The sequence below is a fragment of the Somniosus microcephalus genome, chromosome 4, assembly GCF_052327205.1.
Source record: "Somniosus microcephalus isolate GS21.2 chromosome 4, FLI_Smic_1.0, whole genome shotgun sequence".
NCBI classification, from domain to species: Eukaryota; Metazoa; Chordata; class Chondrichthyes; order Squaliformes; family Somniosidae; genus Somniosus; species Somniosus microcephalus.
Window position 1 is genome coordinate 186,960,303 of NC_140990.1, and position 25,591 is coordinate 186,985,893.

The 25,591-nt window shown below is 47.3% G+C and overlaps 1 protein-coding gene across 1 annotated transcript in view; it reads left to right on the top strand.

Annotated features, from left to right (window-relative positions):
* The window catches only part of asb1 (ankyrin repeat and SOCS box containing 1), a 48,722-nt gene extending 30,864 nt beyond the window's left edge, over window positions 1-17,858 (top strand). The window contains exons 3-4 of the mRNA XM_085985626.1: window positions 3,504-3,889; window positions 14,358-17,858. Of these exons, the coding sequence (XP_085841752.1) occupies window positions 3,504-3,889; window positions 14,358-14,491 (520 nt within the window). The 3' untranslated portion in view covers window positions 14,492-17,858. The remainder of the gene's footprint in view (window positions 1-3,503; window positions 3,890-14,357) is intronic.
* The last annotated feature ends 7,733 nt before the right edge of the window (window positions 17,859-25,591 follow it).

The following is a 25,591-nucleotide window of genomic DNA, read 5'->3' on the forward strand; positions in this document are numbered from 1 at the left end:
ACCATGTTCCTTTGTGCTAGGTATGACATTAGCCAGTACAGAGTTTTTCTCCTGATTCCCATTGACTTCAATTTTACCAGGGCTCCTTGATGCCACACTTGGTCAGATGCTGCCTTGATGTCAAGGGCAGTCACTCTCACCTCACTTCTGGAATTCAGCTCTTTTGCCCATGTTTGGACTAAGGCTGTAATGAGGCCTGGAGCCGAGTCGTCCTGGCAGAACCCAAACTGAGTATCCGTGAGCAGGTTATTGGTGAGTTAAGTGCCGCTTGATAGCACTGTCGACAACACCTTGTGGAGTTGAGGTTGAAGGTCGGCCATGATCTTATTGAATGATGGAGCAGGCTCAAGGGGCCGTATGGCCTACTCCTGTTCCTAATTCTGATGCTCTTCCATCATTTTGCTGATGATTGAGAGTAGACTGTTGGGACGGTAATTGGCTGGCTTACATTTGTCCTGCCTTTTGTGGACAGGACATGCCTGGGCAATTTTCCACTTTGTCGGGTAGATGCTAGTGTTGTAGCTGTACTGGAACAGCTTGTGTAGAGGCACGGCTAGTTCTGAAACACAAGTCTTCAGCAATACAGCCAGGATGTTGTCGGGGCCCATAGCCTTTGCTGTATCCTGTGCACTCAACCATTTCTTGATATCACGTGGAGTGAATCGAATTGGCTGAAAACTGGCTTCTGTGATGGTGGGGACCTCAGGAGGAGGCCAAGATGGATCATCCACTCGGCACTTCAGGTTGAAGATGGTTGCAAACGCTTCAGCCTTGTCTTTTGCACTCGCCTGCTGGGCTCCACCATCACTGAGGATGGGAATATTCATGGAGCCTCCGCCTCCCGCTAGTTGTTTAATTATCCACCACCACTCATGACTGGATGTGGCAGGACTGCAGAGTTTTGATCTGATCCGTTGGTTGTGGGACCACTTAGCCCTGTCTATAGCATGCTGCCCACCTGTTTTAGCATGCATGTAGTCCTGTGTTGCAGCTTCCCCAGGTTGGCACCTCATTTTTAGGTACGACTGGTGCTGCTCCTGGCATGCTCTTCTACACTCCTCATTGAACCAGGGTTGATCCCTTGGCTTGATGGTAATGGTAGAGTGTGGGATATGCCGGGCCATGAGGTTACAGATTGTGTGGAATACAATTCTGCTGCTGCTGATGGCTCACAGCTCTTCATGGATGCCCAGTTTTGAGCAGCTAGATCTGTTCTGAATCTATCCCATTTAGCACGGTGGTAGTTCCACACAACACAATGGAGGGTGTCCTCAGTGTGAAGACGTGATTTTGTCTCCACAAGGACTGTGCGGTGTTCTCTCCTACCAATACTGCCATGGACAGATGCATCTGCGACAGGTAGATTGGTGAGGACGAGGCCAAATAGGTTTTTCCCTCATGTTGGTTCTCTCACCACCTGCAGCAGGCCTAGTCTGGCAGCCATGTCTTTCAGGACTCGGCCAGCTCATTCAGTATTGGTGTTGCTGAGCCACTCTTGGTGATGGACACTGAAGCCCCCCACCCAGAATACATTCTGTGCCTTTGCTACCCTCAGTGCTTCTTCTAAGTGGTGTTCAACATGGAGGAGTACTGATTCATCAGCTGAGGGAGGGCAGTAGGTGGTAATCAGCAGGAGGTTTCCTTGCCCATGCTTGACCTGATGCCATGAGACTTCATGGGGTCCAGAGTCAATGTTGGACTCCCAGGGCCACTTCCTCCCGACTGTGTACCACTGTGCCACCACTTCTGGTGGGTCTGTCCAAAGGGACAGGACATACCCAGGGATGGTGATGGATGAGTCTGGGACGTTGACTGAAAGATATGATTCTGCGAGTATGACTATGTCAGGCTGCGGCTTGACTAGTCTGCGGGACAGCTCTCCCAATTTTGGCACAAGTCCCCAGATGTTGGTGAGGAGGACTTTGCAGGGTCGACTGGGCTGGATGTGCCATTGTCGTATCCGAAGCCGGTGCCGAGGTTGATGCCGGGTGGTCCGTCCGGTTTTATTCTTCTTATTGTTTATTGTAGCGGTTTGTTACAACTGAGTGACTTGCTTGGCCATTTCAGAGGGCAGTTAAGAATCAACCACATTGCTGTGGGTCTGGAGTCACATGTAGGCCAGACCAGGTCAGGACGGCAGATTTCCTTCCCTAAAGGACGTTAGTGAACCAGATGGGTTTTTGCAACAATTATTGATGCTAGATTTTTATTCTAGATTAATTTAATTAACTTAATTTAAATTCTCCAGCTGCTGTGGTGGGATTTCTCCAGATCATTAGTCCAGGCCTGTGGATTACTAGTCCAGCAACATAACCACTATGCTACATGTAGTAAATGTTGCTTTGTTCATGATGTGGGTCCCATTAGCAATTAGTTTCATGTTTTCCGTTGCCACTCTGCACCCTTTTCAGTCCTAATTTTCAGTCAAGAGTCTTAAAGACTGGGACATTCATTAACAGTTGACACTGACGTTTCCCGTCTTAGATGCCTCTGATTAGGATCAGTAACAACAACTTGCATTTATATAGCACCTTTAGAATAGAAAAATGTCCTCTTGCGCTTCACAGACTTGCCTCATAACTTGATCTGGATTTGCTGGCAATCATTTGTCTGATTTTTATTCTTAAAGAGTGCTATACTTTTTTCCTCTGGTATTCTCGCCCCACCTTCTCCTGCACATTACATCCTTGGCTGTATTACAGATTTCTGGTATCTCAATTCCTGGACATTTTCCATCCCTTGAGCCTGATACTGAAGGGGGACATCAAAGCTGAGCCCAGTCCTGCCCCACCTGATGTCCACACACGTACACTTCCAGCAAAAGCCACTGAGATGTGAATATAAATGGGAGTCTTTCTCCCTGCCACCCCCACATTGTCCATTCCTAGCCCAAACACTGAGACACAAACCAACCATCATATCTGGATTCCCCTTGTCTGTATGGCTCAATACCACACTACATAGAATCATAGAATGATACAGCACAGAAGGAGGCCATTCGGCCCATCGTGCCTGTGCCGGCTCTTTGTAAAAGCTATCCAATTAGTTCCACACTCCTGCTCTTTCCCCATAGCCCTGCAATTTCTTTCTCTCTTCCAAGTATTTATCCAATTCCCTTTTGAAAGTTATTATTGAATCTGCTTCCACCACCCTGTCAGACAGTGCATTCCAGATAACAACTCGTTGTGTAAAAAAAATTCTCATCTCACGTCCAGTTATTTTGCCAGTTACCTTAAATCTGTGTCCTCTGGTTAGTGGCCCTCCTGCCAGTGGAAACAGTTTCTCCCTATTTACTTTATCAAAACCCCTTATAATTTTGAACACCTCTATTAAATCTCCCCTTAACCTTCTCTGCTCTAGGGAAAACAACCCCAGCTTCTCTAGTCTCTGACATGGTGCCTAAACTCAATGAACCATCATGGTTTTAACACAAGAACCAATGAATAGATCCTTCCGTGGAAGTCGCTGCCTCTATTGTGATCCTGTTTACTTTCCTGTTTCAGATACGGTGCTGATGTCGATGTTAATCATCATGTAGGCAGTCGAGTCTCCGCGCCTGCTGCCCGGAGATTCACATCACTCGGTGTGTGCCCTCTCTACATCAGTTCTGCCTATCACCATCTGCAGTGTTTCAAGTTGTTACTGAAAGCCGGAGCTAACCCCGATTATAACTACTGGGGTCAGGTGGATGTTGAGGCCTTTCCCAGGGGATCACCCACCTGTGTTCTGGATGCTGTTCTACGACACGGATGCGAAGCACAGTTTGTAAAACTTTTGATTGACTTTGGTGCTAACTTGAACCTGGTTAATTGGGAGGGCTTGGATGCAGAAACAATGGGACGCATGAAGGTGAACGAGGAGGTCTTGCAGATCTTCCGAGCTGCAAAAGGTAATATTGCAAATCATGTTTCATTTTTATTTCCTGATTCAGCAGCATTTCTGAATGTAACTTTTTAAATCAAATGCACATACACAGTTTGAGGCAAATGAAACCTGGAAGTCACACATTTATTACATTATCTCCAATAATTCCTCGTTGATTCTTATCTCACTACCAAGTGTAGTCAGGACTCACTTATTATAGATTATCAGAATTCGGGTTACATTGTATTTTCCTTCCAAGAATTATAGGTAAGTTATGCATAGTAGATGATTCATAATTCCTGTATAAGGCCCATGATAAGTTTTCTATCTTCAGTGAGAATGTCGTCATAAATTGGGGGTTCCTCATGTTTCAACAGCCTAAGCTATAGGGACTGCAACATTACAATTACTCAAAGCAAATAAACTTGCCTATCTGAAAGCTGCGACAGTTCGAACTCCCGATAATCTGTGTCTCTATAGACCTCATTTATATTGCATTGTATGACTGGTATTTTCTTCTTAACCACTACCTTGCTGCAGATTTTCATGTATCTTTTCAGTGCGCATTGGCCCCAGCAGCTGTATCAACGTTGCCATTGTAGGTGAAGGCAGATGTATCATCTGTAGGCTGAGTGGCTCGGCTCACTTGTACGAGCCAGTGTAGTGGTTTTGTACCGGCTGACGTGTATGTCACTGAGGGAGGCTAAGTGGGCAGATGCATAGTTGAGTACCTTGACTGACAAAAACAAGTGCAATTGCATTTTTATTCTCCTTCCTTGCCTTGTACAGTGAAACCTGTACAAACGGACACCCCCAAAAAACGGACACTTCCTGACAGTCCCAAATAACTTGCATTGTAATAGATACAAACTGCGCCTTGAAACCATGGACACTCGCAAATTAGGAACTACGGACAGCCTTCAATGCACCAAGTCCGTTTACAACTTAACTCACGGGACCCACAGGTAAGCGCGAGGCGGCAACATGTGAAAGAAACGGCTTTTGTGGAATGGAGATTATTTTACCCAGCATCCACAGCGGGAGAGAAACCGCTCTATCTCTGGGATTGAATGCTTGCACGGCTCTATCCCAGATATAGAGTGGTTTCTCTGCTGCTATGGATCCTGGGTAAAGAACTCCCCAGTCCACATGTACCGTAAATAATGACTAACTGTTCGCCTGGCGTCAGGAGTCGGATTTGTGTTCATCCACCCAGTAAATGCCATGTGTTGATGCCTCCGTGCACTGTCATTACAAGCATTCTTTAACATGTTTACTTAAGCAGTGCATATTGATGGCATCAATGGGGTAATTGACAGGAATGAGAAACACAATGGAAGAACATGAATTAGACATACAGCTGGAGAAGACGGACATTATTGAGGTACCATGCACATTAAGTGTCGGCCTTAGCTCAGTGGTAGCACTCTCACCTCTGAGTCAGAAGATCGTGGATTCAAGACCCACTCCAGGCCTTGAGCAGACAGTCTAGTCTGATCGTGCAATACTGAGGGAGTGCTGCACTATCGGAGTTTTGTCTTCCAGATGAGACGTTAAACCGAGACCCCGTCTGCCCTCTCAGATGTACGTAAAATATACCACGTCACTATTTGAGAAAAGCAGGGGAGTTCTCCCCGGTGTCCTGGCCAATGTTTATCCCTCTACTAACATCACTAAAGAAGCAGATTATGTGGTCATTAATCTCATTGCTGTTTGTGGGATCTTGCGGTGTGCAAATTGGCGGTCGCATTTTCCTACTTTGCAATAGTGACTATAGTTCCAAAGTACTTCATTGGCTTTAAAGCGCTTTGGGACTTCCTCCGGTCATGAAAGGCGCCGTATAAATGCAAGTTCTTTCTTTACCTGCCGATGTGAATCCAGCTCCCTCGCATTGTCAGACACAGGAGTTCCCCATAGCCATCAGCACTTGCTATTTAAACTAAAAAGCAACATAACTTGAAACATTTCCATAAGAGGCGATATTTACATTGTTACTGTCCTGAAAGCAGCTTGTGCAGATCCACCTTATTGGGTCTTCCAATTGGAAGCGATCCTCGCCGATGACATGGATCCTTCTTCAACTGGGTTCGATTGTGGTTTGCCAGGGTTGACATCCTTCTGTTTCCTGGATACCAACACACCATTGATGTGCATTGTGGATGCTTGGTGCTGGTTTACACAGTCACACAGCCAATGTGGAGCATTTCATGTGTTGGCAGTTCGGTGTCATCAGGTAGGTCTGCTGGGCCAGAGTCCCAGCTCAGAATGATAGGCCTTTACAAGCTATGCTCTGGCCTGCGGTAATGTAAATCTCTGCCATTGAAGCTGTGCTCAACAATCCCTTTGAGCAAGCTCTCTGGAGGGAGCACTTTGCATTGAAAATACTTTCCTATCCCCAGAGTGACAGCCCCCTTTAAGCAACGTACAGTCTGCCTGGAGCTCTCCTCCCTCACCAGATGAGCAATTCCAGTATGTATGATGGAGCTTGCCCATTCTCTTCAGAGGGATGCACGTTTGGAGCATTAACACTGGCACCAACCAGTTGGACCGAATGGTCTGTTTCTGTGCTGTAAATTCTACGTAAATGCAAAGTACTGCCCAATACTCAAACCTCCCTCTAAAGCTTAAAGGGAAATTGTAGATCTGAGATGAGTGGAGAGAACAAAGAAAAGAAGAGGAGGCTGGGCTGAGCTGTAAGCACTAGCAGGGCTGGATTGAGAGCCAAGTTAACAGAGTGTTAACAGAGGCTTGACCTAAAAATGGAAGAGGGAGAGAAACGAATGTACAAAACTAGGCAGCAGCGGCGTGATGGCATGTGGATCAAAATAACGAAAGCCAGTTTGTTTGCAATTAACTGAACGATGCTCGAGTGTCTTGGTTTTAGCCCCTCCCCTTCCCTTTATGGCAATCCTTTAATGGCATATTTCCGATTGACGACTGCCAGCCTTGTACATCAGAAGAACCAGCAGAGGCCTCCCGCTGTCCCCACGATTGATGCCCATTCACTGCATACAGTTTAGAGAACCGATTGATGCAAATCACAGCTCCGCCATTTATCCCCACTGCACTCAGTCCTGTTAACCAGCTGTTTAAATTAATTGGCCCACAGGAACCAGGGACTACAAGACATTAAACTGTGTTTTTGGTTAAATTGGCTTTTCTTAGAAGTTTCAACACATAGCCACTCTGAAACGGAGTAAAAAGGCTGCATTAGATGTAGACCAAAGCAGTTAATCTATTATCCCCATCACAGCAACACAGCTGTTTATATATACCTGCATAAAATATAAAAAAAAATTGTTTTTCTTTTGGTCCTTAAGATGGTTATTATTTTCTCTATTGTGCCTTGTGGTGCCAGTACCCAGACCAATTCCCAGTGCTCAGGCCCATGCCTATTCCCAATGGAGAGGCCCAGGTCAGGCCTGTTCCCAATGCTGAGATTTGTGCTCATGCCTGTTCACAATGCCCAGGCCTAGGTCAGGCCTGTTTACAATACCCAGGCCTAGGTCAGGCCTGTTTACAATGCCCAGGCCTAGGTCAGGCCTGTTTACAATACCCAGGCCTAGGTCAGACCTGTTTACAATGCCCAGGCCTAGTTCAGACCTGTTCACAATGCCCAGGCCTAGGTCAGGCCTGTTCACAATGCCCAGGCCTAGGTCAGGCCTGTTCACAATGCCCAGGCCTAGGTCAGGCCTGTTTACAATGCCGGTCAGGCCTGTTTACAATGCCCAGGCCTAGGTCAGGCCTGTGCACAATGCCCAGGCCTAGGTCAGACCTGTTCACAATGCCCAGGCCTAGGTCAGGCCTGTTCACAATGCCCAGGCCTAGGTCAGACCTGTTCACAATGCCCAGGCCTAGGTCAGACCTGTTCACAATGCCCAGGCCTAGGTCAGACCTGTTCACAATGCCCAGGCCTAGGTCAGGCCTGTTCACAATGCCCAGGCCTAGGTCAGGCCTGTTTACAATGCCCAGGCCTAGGTCAGGCCTGTGCACAATGCCCAGGCCTAGGTCAGACCTGTTCACAATGCCCAGGCCTAGGTCAGGCCTGTTCACCTAGGTCAGGCCTGTTTACAATGCCCAGGCCTAGGTCAGACCTGTTCACAATGCCCAGGCCTAGGTCAGACCTGTTCACAATGCCCAGGCCTAGGTCAGGCCTGTTCACAATGCCCAGGGCTAGGTCAGACCTGTTCACAATGCCCAGGCCTAGGTCAGGCCTGTCCACAATGCCCAGGCCTAGGTCAGACCTGTTTACAATGCCCAGGCCCAGGTCAGGCCTGTTCACAATGCCCAGGCCTAGGTCAGGCCTGTTCACAATGCCCAGGCCTAGGTCAGGCCTGTTCACAATGCCCAGGCCCAGGTCAGGCCTGTTCACAATGCCCAGGCCTAGGTCAGGCCTGTTCACAATGCCCAGGCCCAGGCCAGACCTGTTCACAATGCCCAGGCCTAGGTCAGGCCTGTTCACAATGCCCAGGCCTAGGCCAGGCCTGTTCACAATGCCCAGGCCCAGGTCAGACCTGTTCACAATGCCCAGGCCTAGGTCAGGCCTGTTTACAATGCCCAGGTCCATGCCTGTTCACAATGCTGATCCCAATGCTGAGGTTTATGCTCGTGCCTGTTCCCAATGCCAAGGTCTGTGCCCAGGCCAAGAGGTGGGCAGGCACCCTGCGTCCGGGTTTTGTGAATGCCGCCCTGTGCCCATCCAATCATAAGAGCACAGACAGGCCCAGGGTTTGATGGGGCAGAAGGATTCTTACTCCAGTTTTCCCTCTCTCTGCAGATCTGCGTGGGGTCTGAATCTCTGGAACTGCTAGCACGACTCTCCTGCTCAGATCTTAACCCTTCTAGTACTGAAATTTTTCCAGCTTTCAAAATTGTAGAATAAAGTGAATTATATTACATATCAACTGAAGTTACAGTCAGCATATATTATAAACTAGCTGGGGGGGCCCGGCGTTGCCAAGGCTTTTTTGTAAAACGGCAGTTTACAGGGCCGCGCGGTTTACGGCCGGCTGCTGCCGCTCCCCCGCTCTGTGTCTTGGGCCGAGCGGTTGTGAGGCCCGGCCCGAGTGACCCCAACTCACCTCCCGCTCCGGCGGGCCGGGAGCGGGATACTGTGCCGGAGCCGCACTGTGGGGGTTTGTTGTGCTGGTGCTGTCGCTGTCGGTATTAAAAAAATAGCGGCGATGTTCCGGGAGGCTGCAGGATTAGGCCCGCCCACACATGGAATGAAACGCCCCCCGTGATGCAAGAGAGAGAGAGAGACTGGGGGGAGAAGAGAGAGAGAGAGGGAAGGAGAGAGAGAGAGAGAGGGAAGGAGAGAGAGGGAGAGGGAGAGAGAGAGGGAAGGAGAGAGAGGGAGCGAGAGAGAGAAGGAGAGAGAGAGAGAGAGGGAAGGAGAGAGAGACAGAGCGAGAGAGGGAAGGAGAGAGAGACAGAGCGAGAGAGGGAAGGAGAGAGAGAGAGAGGGAAAGAGAGACAGACAGAGACAGAGAGGGGAAGGAGAGAGAGAGACTGGGGGGAGAGAGAGAGAGACGGGGAGAGAGCAAGAGTAGAGAGACTGGGGGGAGAGAGAGAGAATCGGGGAGATACGGGGAGATAGAGAGAGACTGGGGAGATAGAGAGAGAGACTGAGGGGAGAGAGAGAGAGAGAGCGACTGAGGGGGAGAGAGAGACTGGGGTAGAGAGAGAGAGACGGGGAGAGAGAGAGAGAGAGTAGAGAGACTGGGGGGAGAGAGGAGAGAGACTGGGGAGAGAGAGAGAGAGACTGGGGGAGAGAGAGAGCGACTGAGGGGGGAGAGAGAGAGAGAGAGAGAGAGGGAGAGACTGGGGGAGAGAGAGAGAGAGAGACTGGGGAGATAGAGAGAGAGAGACTGAGGGGGGAGAGAGAGAGCGACTGAGGGGGAGAGAGAGAGACGGGGAGAGAGAGAGAGACGGGGAGAGAGAGAGAGAGTAGAGAGACTGGGGGGAGAGAGAGAGAATGGGGAGAGAGAGAGACTGGGGGAGAGAGAGAGACGGGGGAGAGAGAGAGAGATGAGGAAGGGAGTGAGAGACTGGGGAGAGAGAGAGAGAGAGAGTGTGAGAGAGAGACTGGGGGGGAGAGAGAGAGACCGGGGGGTCGGGGGGGTGAGAGAGAGAGACTGAGGGGAGAGAGAGAGAGATGGGGAGAGAGAGAGAGAGTGACTTGGGGGGAGAGGGAGAGAGTGGAGGGAGAGGGAGAGAGTGGGGGAGAGAGAGAGACGGGGGGAGAGGGAGAGAGTGGAGGGAGAGGGAGAGAGTGGGGGAGAGAGAGAGACGGGGGGAGAGGGAGAGAGTGGGGGAGAGAGAGAGAGAGACTGGGGGAGAGAGAGACTGGGGGGAGAGAGAGAGACTGGGGGAGAGAGAGACTGGGAGAGAGAGAGACTGGGGGGAAGAGAGAGCGACTGAGGGAGAGAGAGAGAGAGAGAGACTGGGGAGATAGAGAGAGAGACTGAGGGGGGAGAGAGAGCGCGACTCGGGGAGAGAGAGAGACTGGGGGAGAGAGAGAGAGACGGGAGAGAGAGAGATGGGAGAGAGAGAGAGTAGAGAGACTGGGGGGAGAGAGAGGAGAGAGAGAGAGACTGGGGGAGAGAGAGGAGAGAGACTGGGGAGAGAGAGAGAGACTGGGGGAGAGAGAGAGACTGGAGAGAGAGAGACGGGGAGAGAGAGAGAGACTGGGGGAGTGAGAGAGAGAGAGAGAGAGACGGGGGAAGGGAGAGAGAGACTGGGGAGAGAGAGAGATAGAGAGACTGGGAGACAGAGAGAGAGAGATTGAGAGACGGGGAGCGAGAGAGAGATTGGGGGGAGAGAGAGAGAGACTGGAGGAGGGAGAGACTGGAGGAGAGAGAGAGACGGAGAGAGAGAGAGACTGGGAGAGAGAGACTGGAGGAGGGAGAGTCTGGAGGAGAGAGAGAGACTGGGAGACGGGGAGAGAGAGAGAGAGAGACTGAGGGGGGAGAGAGAGAAACTGGGGGAGAGAGAGAAAGAGAGACTGGGGGAAGAGATAGAGAGACTGGGAGACAGAGAGAGAGATATGCGTATGCGTATAAATCAGTATGCGTGATTGTAACAGTTTATACATCACAAATAAGCCTGTACATTTAACAATCATCAGATCTTTAACAGGAAGCGGGGGTGGGGAGGCGGGAAACTACAGTGTGAGTTCGCATAGCGAAAAGAAACATTTTGAGATGGAGGGATTAAACTAGGAGGCAACAAGGACTCCACTTTGGATTATGATTGTGCTGATCATTGACCACCAACAGCAAGAGCCCAATCCATGGGAGAGCAACTAATATTTGATACAATATAAAAACAGAAAATGCAGGTCAGGCAGCATCTGTGGAGAGAGAAATAAAGTTAATGTTTCAGGTTGATGACCTTGCACCATAATATTAGATATACACTATTGAGTGTAATGTATACTGTTACACAATACGACTTAATAAAAACAGTTGCTATCGTGAATAACATCCAAAAGTACAGCATGCTTTATAAACACAACCTTCGAAGTGAGACATTAAACCAAAGCCTTGTCTACCTGTTCAGGTGGTCATTAAAAGTCTCACGGCACTATTTGAAAAGGAGTGGGGAGTTCTCCCAGTGTCCTGCTCAACATCCGTGCCTCATCGTCTAAGGATAAGGGGTCGGCCACTTAGGACTGAGATGAGGAGAAATTTCTTCATGATGGAGGGAAGGTCATTGATGAAGCAGCTGAAGATGGTTGGGCCTAGGACACTGCCCTGAGGAACTCCTGCAGCGATGTCCTGGGGCAGAGATGATTGGCCTCCAACAACCACAACCATTTTCCTTTGTGCCATTGATGACTCCAACCAGTGGAGAGTTTTCCCCCTGATTCCCATTGACTTCAGTTTTACTAGGGTTCCTTGATGCCACACTTGGTCAAGTGCTACCTTGATGTCCATGGCAGTCACTCTCACCTCACCTCTGGAATTCAGCTCCTTTGTCCATGTTTGGACCAAGGCTATAATGAGGCCTGGTCCTGGCTGAACTGAAACTGAGCATGTGAGCAGGTTATTGGTGAGTAAGTGCTGCTTGATAGCACTGTCATTGACACCTTCCATCATTTTGCTGATGATTGAGAGCAGCCTGATGGGTTGGTAATTGGCCAGATTAGATTTCTCTTTCTTTTTGTGGACAGTACATACCTGGGCAGTTTTCCACATTGTCGGATAGATGTCAGTGTTGTAGCTGTACTGGAACAGCTTGGCTAGAGGTGCGGCTGACCTGGAGCACAAGTCTTCAGCACGACAGCCGAGATGTTGTTAGAGCCCATAGCCTTTGCTGTATCCAGTACACTCAACCATTTCTTGATAACACATGGAGTGAATCGAATTGGCTGAAGACTGACTTCTGTGATGGTGGGGACCTCAGGAGGAGGTCGAGCTGGATCATCCACTCGGCATTTCTGGCTGAAGATGGTTGCAAACGCTTCAGCCTTGTCTTTTGCACTCACGTGCTGGGCTCCGCCATCATTGAGGATGGGGATATTCATGGAGCCTCCTCCTCCCGTTAGCTGTTTAATTGTCCACCACCATTCACGACTGGATGTGGCAAGACTGCAGAGCTGTATAAAAACATCTTTCTCGCCTAATAACTCCTTCTGTGGCTCGGCATCCATTTTTATCTAGTTTTGCTTCTGTGATGTGCCTTGGGAGATTTTTCTATGTTGAAGTTGCGATATAAAAGCAAGTTGTTACTGTTCTCTGCGCTGCCTCCAGTGCTTGAGAGTATTACACGTGCACAGTGGCCAAAACTGGGAACAGTATTCAAGCTGATGTCTGACCTGAACACTCTTCAGTTTGAGCTGCCTCCTTCAATTGGCTGATCGGTACCTCGACTCCATTTACCTACACCTGACATAAATCTATGGATCTCCGTCTTGAACATTTCAATTGACTCAGCAGCCTTTTGGAGGAGAGCGCTCCAGATTTCCATCACCTTTTGTGTCAAATGCTTCCTGATTTTACTCCTAAGAAAGAAAGAACTTGGATTTATATAGTGCCTTTCACAACCTCAGGGCATCCCAAAACGCTTTACAGCCATTGAAGTACTTTTGAAGTGTAGTCACTGTTGTAATGTTGGAAACGCGATAGCCAATTTGAGCACAGCAAGCTCCCACAAACAGCAATGTGATAAATGACCAGATCATCTGTTTTAGTGATGTTGTTTAAGGGATAAATAATAATAATAATAATAATCAACTTTATTGTCATTGTTAGTGCACAAGTGCAGTACAACGAAATGCAGGCTTGCGGCTCCCGAGAGTGTACATTTAGATTAAGACATTTAAACATTCAACATTAATTTGGCTTGTAATACATTAACATAAACATAACCATAATAAAGTGCAGGCTTTAGAGTTTATTTGTGGAGTAGTCCCATGGGATCTTTTATGTCCAACTGAGAGGGCATGCAAGGCCTCAGTTTAACTTCTTATCCGAAAGATGGCAGCTCTGACAGTGCAGCACTCCCTCGGCACTGCACTGAAGTGTCAGCCTAGATTATGCGCCCAAGTCTCTGGAGTGGGACTTGAACTCACAATCTTCTGACCTAGAAGTGAGAGTGCTACAACTGAGCCAAGCTGACATGTGTGGAGTAAATTGGGCAGTGTCGCCCCTCTCTCCAGGTGAGGTATGTATCGCCCCATTCATGAGGTGAGTTTTGGCAGTGATGTTGCTTAAAATAATTGATCGCGTTCTTGCGTCTGTGGGAACTTTTCAAAAGAAACCGCAACTACAACTGTACAACATCTGGAACCCTTTATGTTTAAACATTTTGTCCACTTATAATAAAACAAGTCGCTTCAAAGAATCTTGGAAGACAAGGGGAATGACTGCCACCCTGCCCCCTCCACCCTGGTGTTATAGAGGGGATGTGCAAAAATTCTCATCTTTTTCATAAAAGTACAATGAAGTTTTGTCTCCCTCTCTGACTGAACAATGGTGAAAATGATTGTTACTTGTACATAAACATATATGGTGTGTGTGAACATAAAGGATAAACTTTAACCCGAGCACCCTTTTGGATTGTTCCTTAAATATCTCAAGCCTGTATTGATTGAAAATATGCAAAATTATACTGCCAGAAAATACCCCCCAAACAATCCAAGAAAGCAAAAACCTGCGTGGGTCTGGAACCCTTTGAGAGTCCTTTCAGCCCTCAAGAATCATAATGCACCAGGGTTTTGATTTAATACAGAGAATGCAGGAGTATTTCCTGCTTCCACACGTTTCCTGAATTCTAGTTTACAATATTCTGATTTGTACATGTGGTGCAATCTATGTGCATGATTTGAAAATGATCAGATGTCAGTAATGGAGGAGGGAATTTTGGCCAACAGAATTTGATTTATTGGTTTCTCTGAGAGTCCTGGGGTTTAGCTTTTTTACAGATACCTTACACAACAGGGAAGTCTGGTATTAATGCTCATTAAATGGATATTCCTTTCTGAACAGGTACTCCCAGGGCACTGACATCTTCCTGCCGCATAGTTATTAGGAGAACACTGGGGAAGTTTCGTCTTCATCTGATCCAGACACTGCCTATACCAGACACGGTCAAAATCTTCCTGTTACATGAAGATACCTGAGGGAGGATCACATCTCACTGCTCTGCATGATTTCTATTGGACTAAAGCCTCACTACATTAACCTGGCGCTGGAGTATCGCTGGAAATTCTAGCTCCTGCCACACAAGACTGTTGTAATGTATCTTGGAAAGTGAGTTTTTGCTTTCCTGTTCTTTATTCTCCATGTAATGGTTCAAAAGACTCATTCTGTGATAAAATTCATATTTCTTGGGGTCCCATGTGCAAAAGCTTTATCAAGGAAATGACCATATCCTAATTAACAAAATGTTGGCATAAAAGCCAAGCTAAAGTACACGCCAATTATATGTTATGCATAAAATCCACCACCTCGAGGTGAATTTAAGGCATCAATCCAATCTCAGGGGTCAGATTATGTCGATCATTCAAACTCTACACTCACTCTATGTGACATCATCTGAACTCTTTAATTGGATTCCTAGCCTTTTCTTGTTGACAGCATTCAGCATCTTCTGTATATTTCAGTAGGCTCCTATACTTGGCTAAACAGGCAGAGGATGTAGAAGAAGTTTTCACTTGGGAGGATAAGAGGCATTATCTGCCTTTCAGATGTAATATTACTCAGTTGCAGGGTTGGATTAATCCCAATTCACTTTACAACAATTTTGTGAAGATTCAAAATGGTGTGGCTTGAATTGATGAGCAGCAATATGTCTGTTCCGTAGGAGAGTCAGTAACTGATATTCCTTAGTCACACTGTTAAGGAATACTCCAGCTGCCCTTTCACATTGTATTAAAATGGTATTTAGCAGTCTTTCTGTTTTGCGTATAGCTCACAGTAGAAGTGTAATCAAAATGGAAATGAGTGCAGAGCTGAGTGTAGGGATGTTGCCCCTTTAGATTGTGCTATATTTTGCTTCCTATGAAATATTTCACAAATGTACTGTTAGAAATGCACTAGGTCAGCATATTGCCCTTTCACCCCTAGGCCCTCAGTTTGAAGTCAGCCACCAGTGATGGGACGAAATTCTCTTCTCTGTCAGTTACAATGGCTCTATGCGCAGCGAGTTGAGGTTGTCTCAAATCTGCTTTCATGGGTCTGGAGCGCAAAACTATAGTCTTTGTTCCACCTTTCTGAGGAAATCTGTGATTTGTGCCGAATTTTAGGCAGTTTGTTATAGAATATTGGCTGACTAATAGGACCTCAGCTAGTAGAGAGGTTTAGCCCATCTGTCTGGATTGAATTCAGATCCAGGTTTCAGATTTTTGTTAGAAACATAAACATAAGAACATAAGAAATAGATGCAGGAGTAGGCCATTCGGCCCTTCGAGCTTGCCATTCAGTAAGATGGCTGATCTTCTACATCAACTCCACTTTCCCGCCCCATCCCCATATTCCTTGATTCCCTTAGTGCCCAAAAATCTATCGCTCTCAGTCTTGAATATACTCATCGACTGAACATCCACAGCCCTCTGGGGTAGAGAATTCCAGAGATTCACAACCCTCTGATTAAAGAAATTCCTCCTCATCTCAATCCTAAATGGCCAACCCCTTATCCTGAGACTGTGACCCCTAGTTCTGGACTCTCCAGCCAGGGGAAACAACCTCGCAGCATCTACCCTGTCAAGCCCTCTAAGAATTTTATATTCTAAACTCATAGGACAGCCCTCTAACTAGACAGCTAGGTAAGGGTATCAAGGGATATGGAGCTAAGGCGGGTAAATGGAGTTGAAATACAGATCAGCCATGATCTAATTGAATGGCGGAACAGTCTCGAGGTGCTGAATGGCCTCCTCCTGCTTCTATGTACAAAGAAAGCATGCTAATCTACTGCATTGCCCGGTGCTCCTCCGCCCATCTTGCCTTTAAAGGAAACTGAATATGTTTGTGTGGAGGGGGAATTGTGCCAGCTTTCAGTACAGTGTATTTGATACAAAATATTTTGATGGAGCATGCATCTATTGAATTTCAATTTAACTTTGTTGTTTAATTTAACTACTGTTACTGCTGTGTTTGTGTTTGCTAGTTCTGTTCCTATTACCGGCTAACAACATATCAATAGGTGTCTACTAGCATGGCAATTTTACATTTGGAACTGAAACTAGTTGCTACTTGGTATGTAACCAGTTGTGATAAATAGCTGGGATTGAGAAGGTTCAAGGAAGAGCAGGAAGGGTCTGTCACCTAAAGGTGTTCTGGGGTTTGAGCCGGTGAAATTCCTTTCAACAAAAAACAGTTAAAAAAAAAATCTCAGAAGTCACATGTTTCAAAGCTTCACATTGCCACCAATTTGTCAAATCCTGAACTACAGGAAAAAAACAGCCGTTCCCTCACTTTTTGCTAAAAGAGGATCTGTGGGGTCCCTGTCTGTTTAAAGGGCCTGAAAATGAGTTGCTTTGCTTGTGTAAAGTTGATGAGGTTGAGTGCGACTCCTAGGAATAGATTTGACTTTCCACTGAAGTCAACAGAAAGGACAATCTGGCGGCTGATCCACAACACTGGGTTTACTGTCCAGTGCCGAATCTACCCAATAGTATCAGATGAAGCAAACAGCCTCTCAGTGTTTTAGCTTTGGTTAGATGAATGAACTGCTATTTTATTTTCATTCAGTTTTTCCTCCCATTAGATCCCACCCCACACCATCCCCACTAGCATCAGTGCTTCCTCTTTCAGTTGCAAGAGCTAGATGGATTGGGTGGTGGATTTCAACATGTCCACTGTCTCTGCTGTTATATGATTGGTCACAGAGGTGATCTTCTGTAAGACAAAGGTGGGTTGAGACTTAATTTATTCTCCACATGATAAATGTGACTTTTTGGCCACACATCAGGGGAAACAGAGAAGCGGAGGGCAGTGCTGACTCAGAGGGACAATGGGAGGCAGAATTGCCCAGGGCTACACGCAACATCTCCTGGAGGCCGGCTGAAGAGTAGCACTGGCTAAAGCCAGGGAGCAGATTGCCGAACCAGCCTTTCAGAGAGATCTGACCAAGGGAAAAATCTGAAGTATAGGTTAAAAAAATAAACTCAGTTACCTTTGCCAGCCCCACCCAAATAATGAGAACAACGTTTTTATCATTGGGTTGCTTCCATTGTACTTTTTATGGTGTAATGCAACTGAGTGTTAAGTCATGGGTTTCCATTCTCCTGTGTGTGGCGAATTGATCATTTCCTAATAAACTACATGGCAAAAATCTTTTCTACCGCGCTGTAACATGACACCTTCAGTGAAATTCCATGATCAATTCTGTGCATTTAAAAGCACTTTATCCTATACACTGGAGTTATTGGTGATGTTTTGGTATGGTCAAATGATCCATGTTGATGTACCATGCCAGTTGGTATCTTTGTGCTGATTTAATTGTCTGCTTCTTAATTCATTAAAAACTGTAACAGCAAGAAAGGTAAACTCATCGTTCTTTCTTTCTTTGTGACTAGACACAACACCCAGGCAGTGGAGTCTGGTTTCTGGCTTCCAGTGTAGCTGAATGAAAGGCCAAAACATACAAGCATGACTTGCTCACTGACATGGCTGCACTAGCAAAACCAATCTCTGGGCATGGGGCCGTTCAAGGCAAGGTGGCACTTTTAACTCTCCATTAGCAGCAACAGTAAAGTGCGAAGACTTCCATCACACAAGGATGGGCAGTGTGTTGATCACCAGAGAGGCATGTCAGCCCTCTTTGTGCTGAGACCCATGAGTTTCTATCAGTTCAAAGGACAATGAGAGCCACTATTAGCACAATAAAAATAACTATAGAATCTAAGTTTAAAGACTGTGTACCCTTTGACCTAACATGAGTTTAAATTGACCTTTCTACTGACTGGTGCCTCTCTGTCATTTTATAAGGGTTTGGAACTGTGGTTTAGAAGTAGCCTGCCTGCAGATATTATGATAGCATTTCCCCTTTTACCACACCACAATTAGGTCAGACAATGTAATTTAATCTTCCGGGCCATTTTTAACATTTTTGGGGGCTGTGTCAAGTTTGTTTTATTGAAGACTTTGGTCAGCTTTTGCTAGTTTTCCAGCTTGGCATAATGAGCTAACTCCAGAATTGTTCTTGGCCTCTGAGCCTTGCCTAACGGGCTAATTGTTTCTGGAGAATAATTTAAATAGCTGGTCCTGAAAATCTGCAAGCCACAGTCTCGATGTGAGGGCTAGGATCATGCCCGCAGGTACCCGCCATCCCGGAGTTTGTGGGCTCGGTGGGACAGCATCTGATTGTCATGGGGTCCATTGGGCAACTGCACCACAGCAAGCTTATCTCCGACACTCGCCAGCTCCTTGCAGCCAGAAGATCTTGCAATTGGCCACCACCTGTGGGAACGTACTCAGGTCCCGCCCCCTTCCTCCACACCTGGGCTGATACAAGTTTAAATTTTTTTTTACCAATCTCTTCATTGTAGGGTTGCCAACTCTGGTTGGACATAGTCTTAGAGGTGTCATCTCCTGCCTCCAACCGCCCCGCTCCCACACTCCTGCCATTGGTCGCCCAACATGTCCATCGTCATGGTGCCACGACTTCCCAGGCCAATCGGAAAGCAAACAGACTCTTCATTACCCCATTAAAATTTTTCAAAAGCTACAGTTTATTTACTGCCCCTATGATTTTTCTCCAGGGTTGCTCGCAGTAATGTCCTGTAATTCCTGGAGACTCCAAGGCAATCCTGGAGGGTTGGCAACCCTACTTCATTGGGGGGTCAGGCCACTTCCTTTACATAGAATTCACTGAAGCTGAAGTATAGGCGTCTAGGGCCCGTACTTGAAACAGGCATTAGGACCTTTGTACGTGTAATAGGGGGATAACACATGTTTCAGTTCGCCTTGAACACTGCCAGCGCCGAGCCAGCTGCGTTCAGGATCGCTGGAGGCTGCCACCAAAAAAGTAAAATATTAACTATTCACCCTTGTCCCTTAGTGCCTCTCGTTACTGCGCCTTTGCCTACTCTAGTGTTGGCCCAGTGGCTGCAGCAGGGCTGGTGGAAGGCTGCTGAGTGTCTGTGAGATGGCTTTGCAGGATGCCCTCAACCAGCTCTGGGCCTGGAAGGCCCGGCTGTAGACTGCACCACCTCAGCATAGATGGCAGCAGTCTGGGCTGGCTGGATGACAGGCAACAACAAGGGCAATGGTGAAGTGCCAGTGGTGGGAGCAGAAATGCTGTCATCCTGAGAGGGGACAGCAGGTTCCTGCTCCACTGACCCATTTCCACTCCCCCGGGGCAGCGCCTCAGCATCGTTAGCCATCTGTTGGAGCACAGATTGCTGGCCTGCTGCGACACCGTGAAAGTCCCGGTCGACAGTGGTAGACCCAACCACGATGGCAGCAGTCAGAGCATGCGTGGCATCAAGCTGAGACTGCATGAGAGCAGTCTGAGATTGGCATAGACTCCATTACAGCACTAAGATGTTGCGTGGCTTCCGCCTGTGCGGCAATGGAAGCTGCCAGATGGCCCATCACACGCGGCATCAGGTCTGGGTCGCCACGGTCTCTCTGGGAGGCCACCATCCTTAGCAGACTGGAAATGATGGGCTCCATGGTGTGCGCAGAGCTCTGTACAATGTTGGAGGCGGACTCCTTCCCGCTACTTACCATTGCCGAGACGCTCTCGGGCACCCTTGCCATTGCACCTATCATCTCCGTGTGCATGCTTATCACTCTTCTTCTAAAAGTCTCCCCATTAAGGTCCTCATCCGAGTCCTGTGCAGCAGAACTTGTGCACGAACTCGCCCTCCGGGGAGCTGGCCCCTGAGCTACCCTTTCACCCTGGCCTTGCTGCAACCCACTCGTCCCCGATGCCTCACCCTGTGCAAATCCCGCTACTATACTATCCTCTAAAGAATGCATAGTGCCAGTATCTGAGCTGGTGCCTGCAGGTGAGATATGCAGTGACGTGGTGTGTTCCTCCTCCTCCTCCTCCCGCCTCGTTCTCTACTGTGCCCTCAGGGACAGGCTGCTCAGGTGTTTGTTGATTATCTGAAAGCATAAAGGCACAAAAGTCGGGGTAAGGTGAGGGGAGGGGGGCAGGAAGGGAGAAATGCATACAGCATGATTAGCTGGAAAGTGCAAAACGCTTGTGGGGTGAGGGAGAAGTGGGATGTGAGAAGAAGCGGTAGGGATGAACATACCGTTGTTGTCCCCAAGGGGGTCAATGTCGCTGGTGGCCACGGCGCCCACCACCTGGTGCCCAATAATCTGCAGCACTCGATTCTCCAGGGCAGATAGTGGTTGGGTGTTGGCTTGTCCCCCGCCTGTGCACTCCTGCTCCCTTCTGTTGTGAGCCACCTTGGCCTGCAAGAGAAAGGAAAGTGTGTTAGTGAGTGTGGAGCAATGTGTCTGGGTGATGTGCCTGCCATAGTTGAATAGATGTCATTGTATGCAAGGTGTGAGATGTGGGTATGAGTGTTGGTAGGTAGAGCTTGTTGGTGGGTGAGTGCTGGGGGTGTTGTGCTTTGGCCAATGTGTGAAGATTGTGGTTCAGATGGTGGTATGTAGCATTTGTTGAAGCATTGACTCACCCTGACCACCCGAGTGAGGTCGTTAAATTTCTTCCTGCACTGTGTGTGAGTCCTGGGGACCACAGTGCTGCCCGAGACCTGCTGGGCTACCTCCCCCCACTTGGTGCGGAAGACTTGCGGCGAGGGCCTCCAGCCACTTGCCGGGTAGAGCACCTCCCTCCGTCTCTCCACCAGCGAACACCAATACCTCCAATGCTTGGTCGCTGAATCTGTGGGCTCTCTCCCTGGGGTGTGGATTTGCCATGAGTACAGCTGCTTCAGTCATCCGACTCCTTCTACTTGATCTGCTGCTGCTTGCTGAGGCAGCTGCACAGCCAACAATGCTGAGAATGAAATTCTGAAGCATCGCTGAACCTCCCCTTTAAGAACTGGAAAAAGCCTGTGGCAATGATGATTTGCGGTTAGACTGCACGCAATATTGGTCCACCCTTTGAGTGTAACGCCAATGAGCTTGGGCTTTAAGACTTGAATTAGCGCTCCAATCATTTCTTTGTGCATTGAGCATGAATTTTGCATGCAGTCTAAAGCATTAGCGCCTGGCACTAATTCTCCAAGTTTTCTAAAGATACCGCCCATTCCTGGGCTATAATTAATTTCTAGCCCAAGGAATCTACAAGTTGTGTTTTTTAATTTAAATCTAAGGTGTATAGATATCCAGACCCTGGGCAAACATCCCATTCAGTTTATCAGGATTTGATTGCACTTTAAAAATGATTTTTCTTTTCTCACTCACCGCGGCTCTGTGGAAGGGGCCTAGCACGGCATGACTCCCTGAACCACCCAGCTCACATGGGAACAGCTTCATTTTCGAATTGCCTTATTTCCTATGCAGGACATGTGTATACATGAACAGGCCTGGGATGCTAGCCGTGATCAATGATTGAAGGAGAACCTCACATCAGTTATATTTATGGGAGATGCAACAAGAGCATCTGAATCTGATGCCATTGTCATTCCATCTTCTTCTTGCCAAGACAATGAAGTCATTGTGGTCGGAAATTTACCGTGGGAGACGCTTCCAGTGAAGAAACTGGAGACTGTCACAACCATCTCTTTCACAAGTCTTAGTGAGTCATCTCTAGCAGCTTAGTAATAGCTCCCCAAGTCCATGTTACAATCTGTTTAGATAGAGTGTCCTTAGTGCTGCATTTTTACATTTGGGATTGGCCCATCCCACAGTCATGTGGGCCCTCGTGAATATATTTAAATTGGGGTCCAATGAGGTAGTTAGGATCCCTGTCACGGTGGTAACTCAAAGTCCCGGAAGTCCCGGCAAGTGTTGGACCCAGCGCTGAAACCTGGCTGGGTTGGTCTCTCACAGGCTCTAACGTTGCATTTAAGGACGAGTGAGCTGCAGCTCATTGGATCATTGCATTTCTTTGCTTTCTGATTTGCCAGGAGAGTTTCCAGCTTCCAGTTTGCTTTTTGCCCACTTATTTTAACTTTATCACCCACAGTGAGTGATGTTTGCTTATCACGGGGGTTATTATTGCTAGTTTCAATAGGAGCAGGCGGGGCAGCAAACAGCACCAGCAGCAGCCGGGCCTGACAGCAGAGGTGCGGGGCGGGGAGGGGGTGGTCACAGCTGGATATGTGTATCAGCTTGGCTCAGTGGTAGCACTCTCACCTCTGAGTCAGACAGTTGAGAGTTCAAGCCCCACTTCAGAACTTGAGCACATAACCTAGACTGATGCTTCAGCGCAGTAATGAAGGAGTGCTGCACTGTCGAGTTGTCATCTTTCAAATGAGATGTTAAACCGAGGCCCAGTCTGCCTCCTTGGGTGGATGTAAGTGATCCCATGGCACTATTTCGAAGAAGAGCGGGGGAGTTCTCCCTGGTGTCCTGGCCAATATTTATCCCTCAACCAACATCACTAAAATAGTTTAATTGGTCATTTCTCTCTTGGGGGGCGATTTTGCCAGCCCTGGGGGGGCGGGTATGGAGACGGGACTGCCGGGAAAATGGCAGAATTTGGGGGCGGGTGCCCAACCCGTCCCCAACCCGCCCCCATGCCATCTTCCTAGGAGGCGGGTAGCCGTCCCACTCCAGGTCCCCTCTCCTTGGAGGTGGGAAGGGATTAAAGGTAGTTAACAGGCAGAAAATAGGATTATCCCCTTTTTGCCCTCACAAGTGCGGGCTTCCCAAAGGCTCCAAAACACGCCAGCTCAGCGAGGTGAGTATTGGGTCTGTGGGGGTCGGAGGGGTGCAAAAGTGTGGTGTGACGGTAAGTGATGGGTGCAAGACTCTAGAGGTGAGTATCTGAGGTAAGTGCAAAGTGTTTTTAAAAGTGTACTTACCTTTGTTTCTTCCTGCAGGCTTTAGTCGGTTTGTATGCGGAGAGTCTTGGACCTCCATGTTGCAGATGAGAGATGGCCGTTGCATTCTCAGATGCAACAACCATCTTGTTTCTGTAAAAGAAAGAAGGTTGATGAGGTCTTGAATGCAAGACCTCATCAAACTACAGAGAATGTCACTGTTTGACAGCTTCACAAAAATTTTTGACAGATGAAACGTCATACTTTGACGTTCTCTGCAACTGGCTGTCCCTGAATTGGCCCGCTAAGCCCGCTGGGCGGGCTTAACAATGTCAATCAAGGGAAAATAGCGTGGGTTGGCCACAAATCGATGGAGGCGGGACTAAAACCCGACAATTAGCAGTCCCACCTCCAACGCGCCCCCATTAACAAAATCGTCCCTCTGGTGTTTGTGGGACCTTGCTGTACATAATGTTGCTGCATTTCCCTACATTATAACAGTGACTGCATATGAAAAATAATTCAATGGCTGTGAAACACTTTGGGACATTTGAGGTTGTTTAAAGTGCTATATAAAAGCAAATTATTTTTTCTTATTTTTATCTACAGTTTGGCAAAACATAGTTTGTCTGCACTACTTGACAACATTCCTTAAAACAGCTCTGTTCTAAATATGTAAACCAGTTGATGCTGCAACTGATAATTCAGCACTAAATTGTGTTGTTTGGAACATGCTGTTCCAATATTGAAACCTGGCTGCAAACTCCCCAGAACCCTGACACTGGCCCCATAAAGCTCAACATTCTCAGGGTCCCCCTCCAAACCCTAGCCACTGCAATGTGACGACTGATCAAAAATAAATCAACCACATGACTCACTCGGCTCTTTTTTTGGCATCTGTTGCTCCACATCAGAGATGGCCTCTACTTCATTTATGTAGTCATAGATGTAGTCTTCTTTTGATCGAGCAAATCTGTGGGTTTATGTATTTTACCCAAAATATAAAAACCATCAGAAGTTTATTCTTTGCGTGTTTAATGATGTGAATTTTGGGAACTGGCAATCAAATTTTGTCTCTTTTCTCTCCTGGTGTCATGAATTCAGCTTAGAAACATAGGAGTGGGCCATTCAGCCTCTCAAGCCTATTCCTCCATTCAATTAGATCTGTACCTCAACTCCATTTACCCACCTTTGTTTCCTATCCCTTGATACCCTTACATAACAAAAATCTGTCCATCTCATTCAAAAAATTCAACTGACCCAGCATCCACAGCCTTTTGGGGAGGGAGTTCCAGATTTCCACTACTCTTTGTGTGACCAAGTGCATTCTGATTTCACTCCTAAATGGCCCAGCTCTAATCTTAAGATTATGTCCTCTTCTGGATTCTCCCCACCAGAGGAAATAGTTTATCTGGATTTATCCTATCAAATCCCTTAATAATTTTAAACACCTTAATTAGATCACCCCTCAATCTTATAATCGCAAGGGAATACAAGCCAAATTTATGCAACCTGGCCTCATAATTTAACCCTTTAAGCCCCAGTATCATTCTGGTGAATCTGCGCTGCATCCCCGCCAATATATATTTCCAAAGGTGTGGTTCCCAGAACTGAACACCATACTCTAGATGGGGTCTGACCAAGGCTCTGTACAACTGAATCATAACTTCCTCCCCTTTCTATTCCAGCCCTCTTGAGATAAAGGCCAGCATTCCATTAGCCTTTTTAATTATTTTTTGTACCTGTCCACTAGCTTTTAGTAATTTATGTACATGGACCCATTTTTTGTACCTGTCCACTAGCTTTTAGTAATTTATGTACATGGACCCCTAAATCTCTCTGCTCATCCACAGTTCCTAGCTTCTCACCATTTAGAAAATACTCTGATCTTTCGTTCTTGGGTCCAAGGTGGATGACCTTGCACTTTCCCATATTGAACTACATCTGCCACAGTTTTGCCCACTCACTTAACTATCAATGTCCTTTTGCAACTTTCTGCTCCTATTTACACTATTTACTGTGCCACCTAACTTAGTGTCATCAGCAAACTTGGATATACAGCTCTCTGATGACCAGTTGTTCCTCATAACTGAGATTTAGAATATTGGGAATCATCCTCATGGCTCTATTCTGCATTGCCTTCAGGATTGAAAGTCTCCCTTGTTATCTTGGTGACCAGAACTGGACACAGCACTCGAGGTGTGGAACCTAAGTGTGGGCCCAGAACGGAGAGAAACAAAGCTGGAAGTGCAAGTTAGAAAAGTAGTCAGCAAAACTAGTAGGGAGCAGAAACAAAGGCCAACAGTAAAGAGGGTCAAAGTGCAGAAAAATATTAACCAGGCAAAGTTGAAGGCACTTTATCTAAAT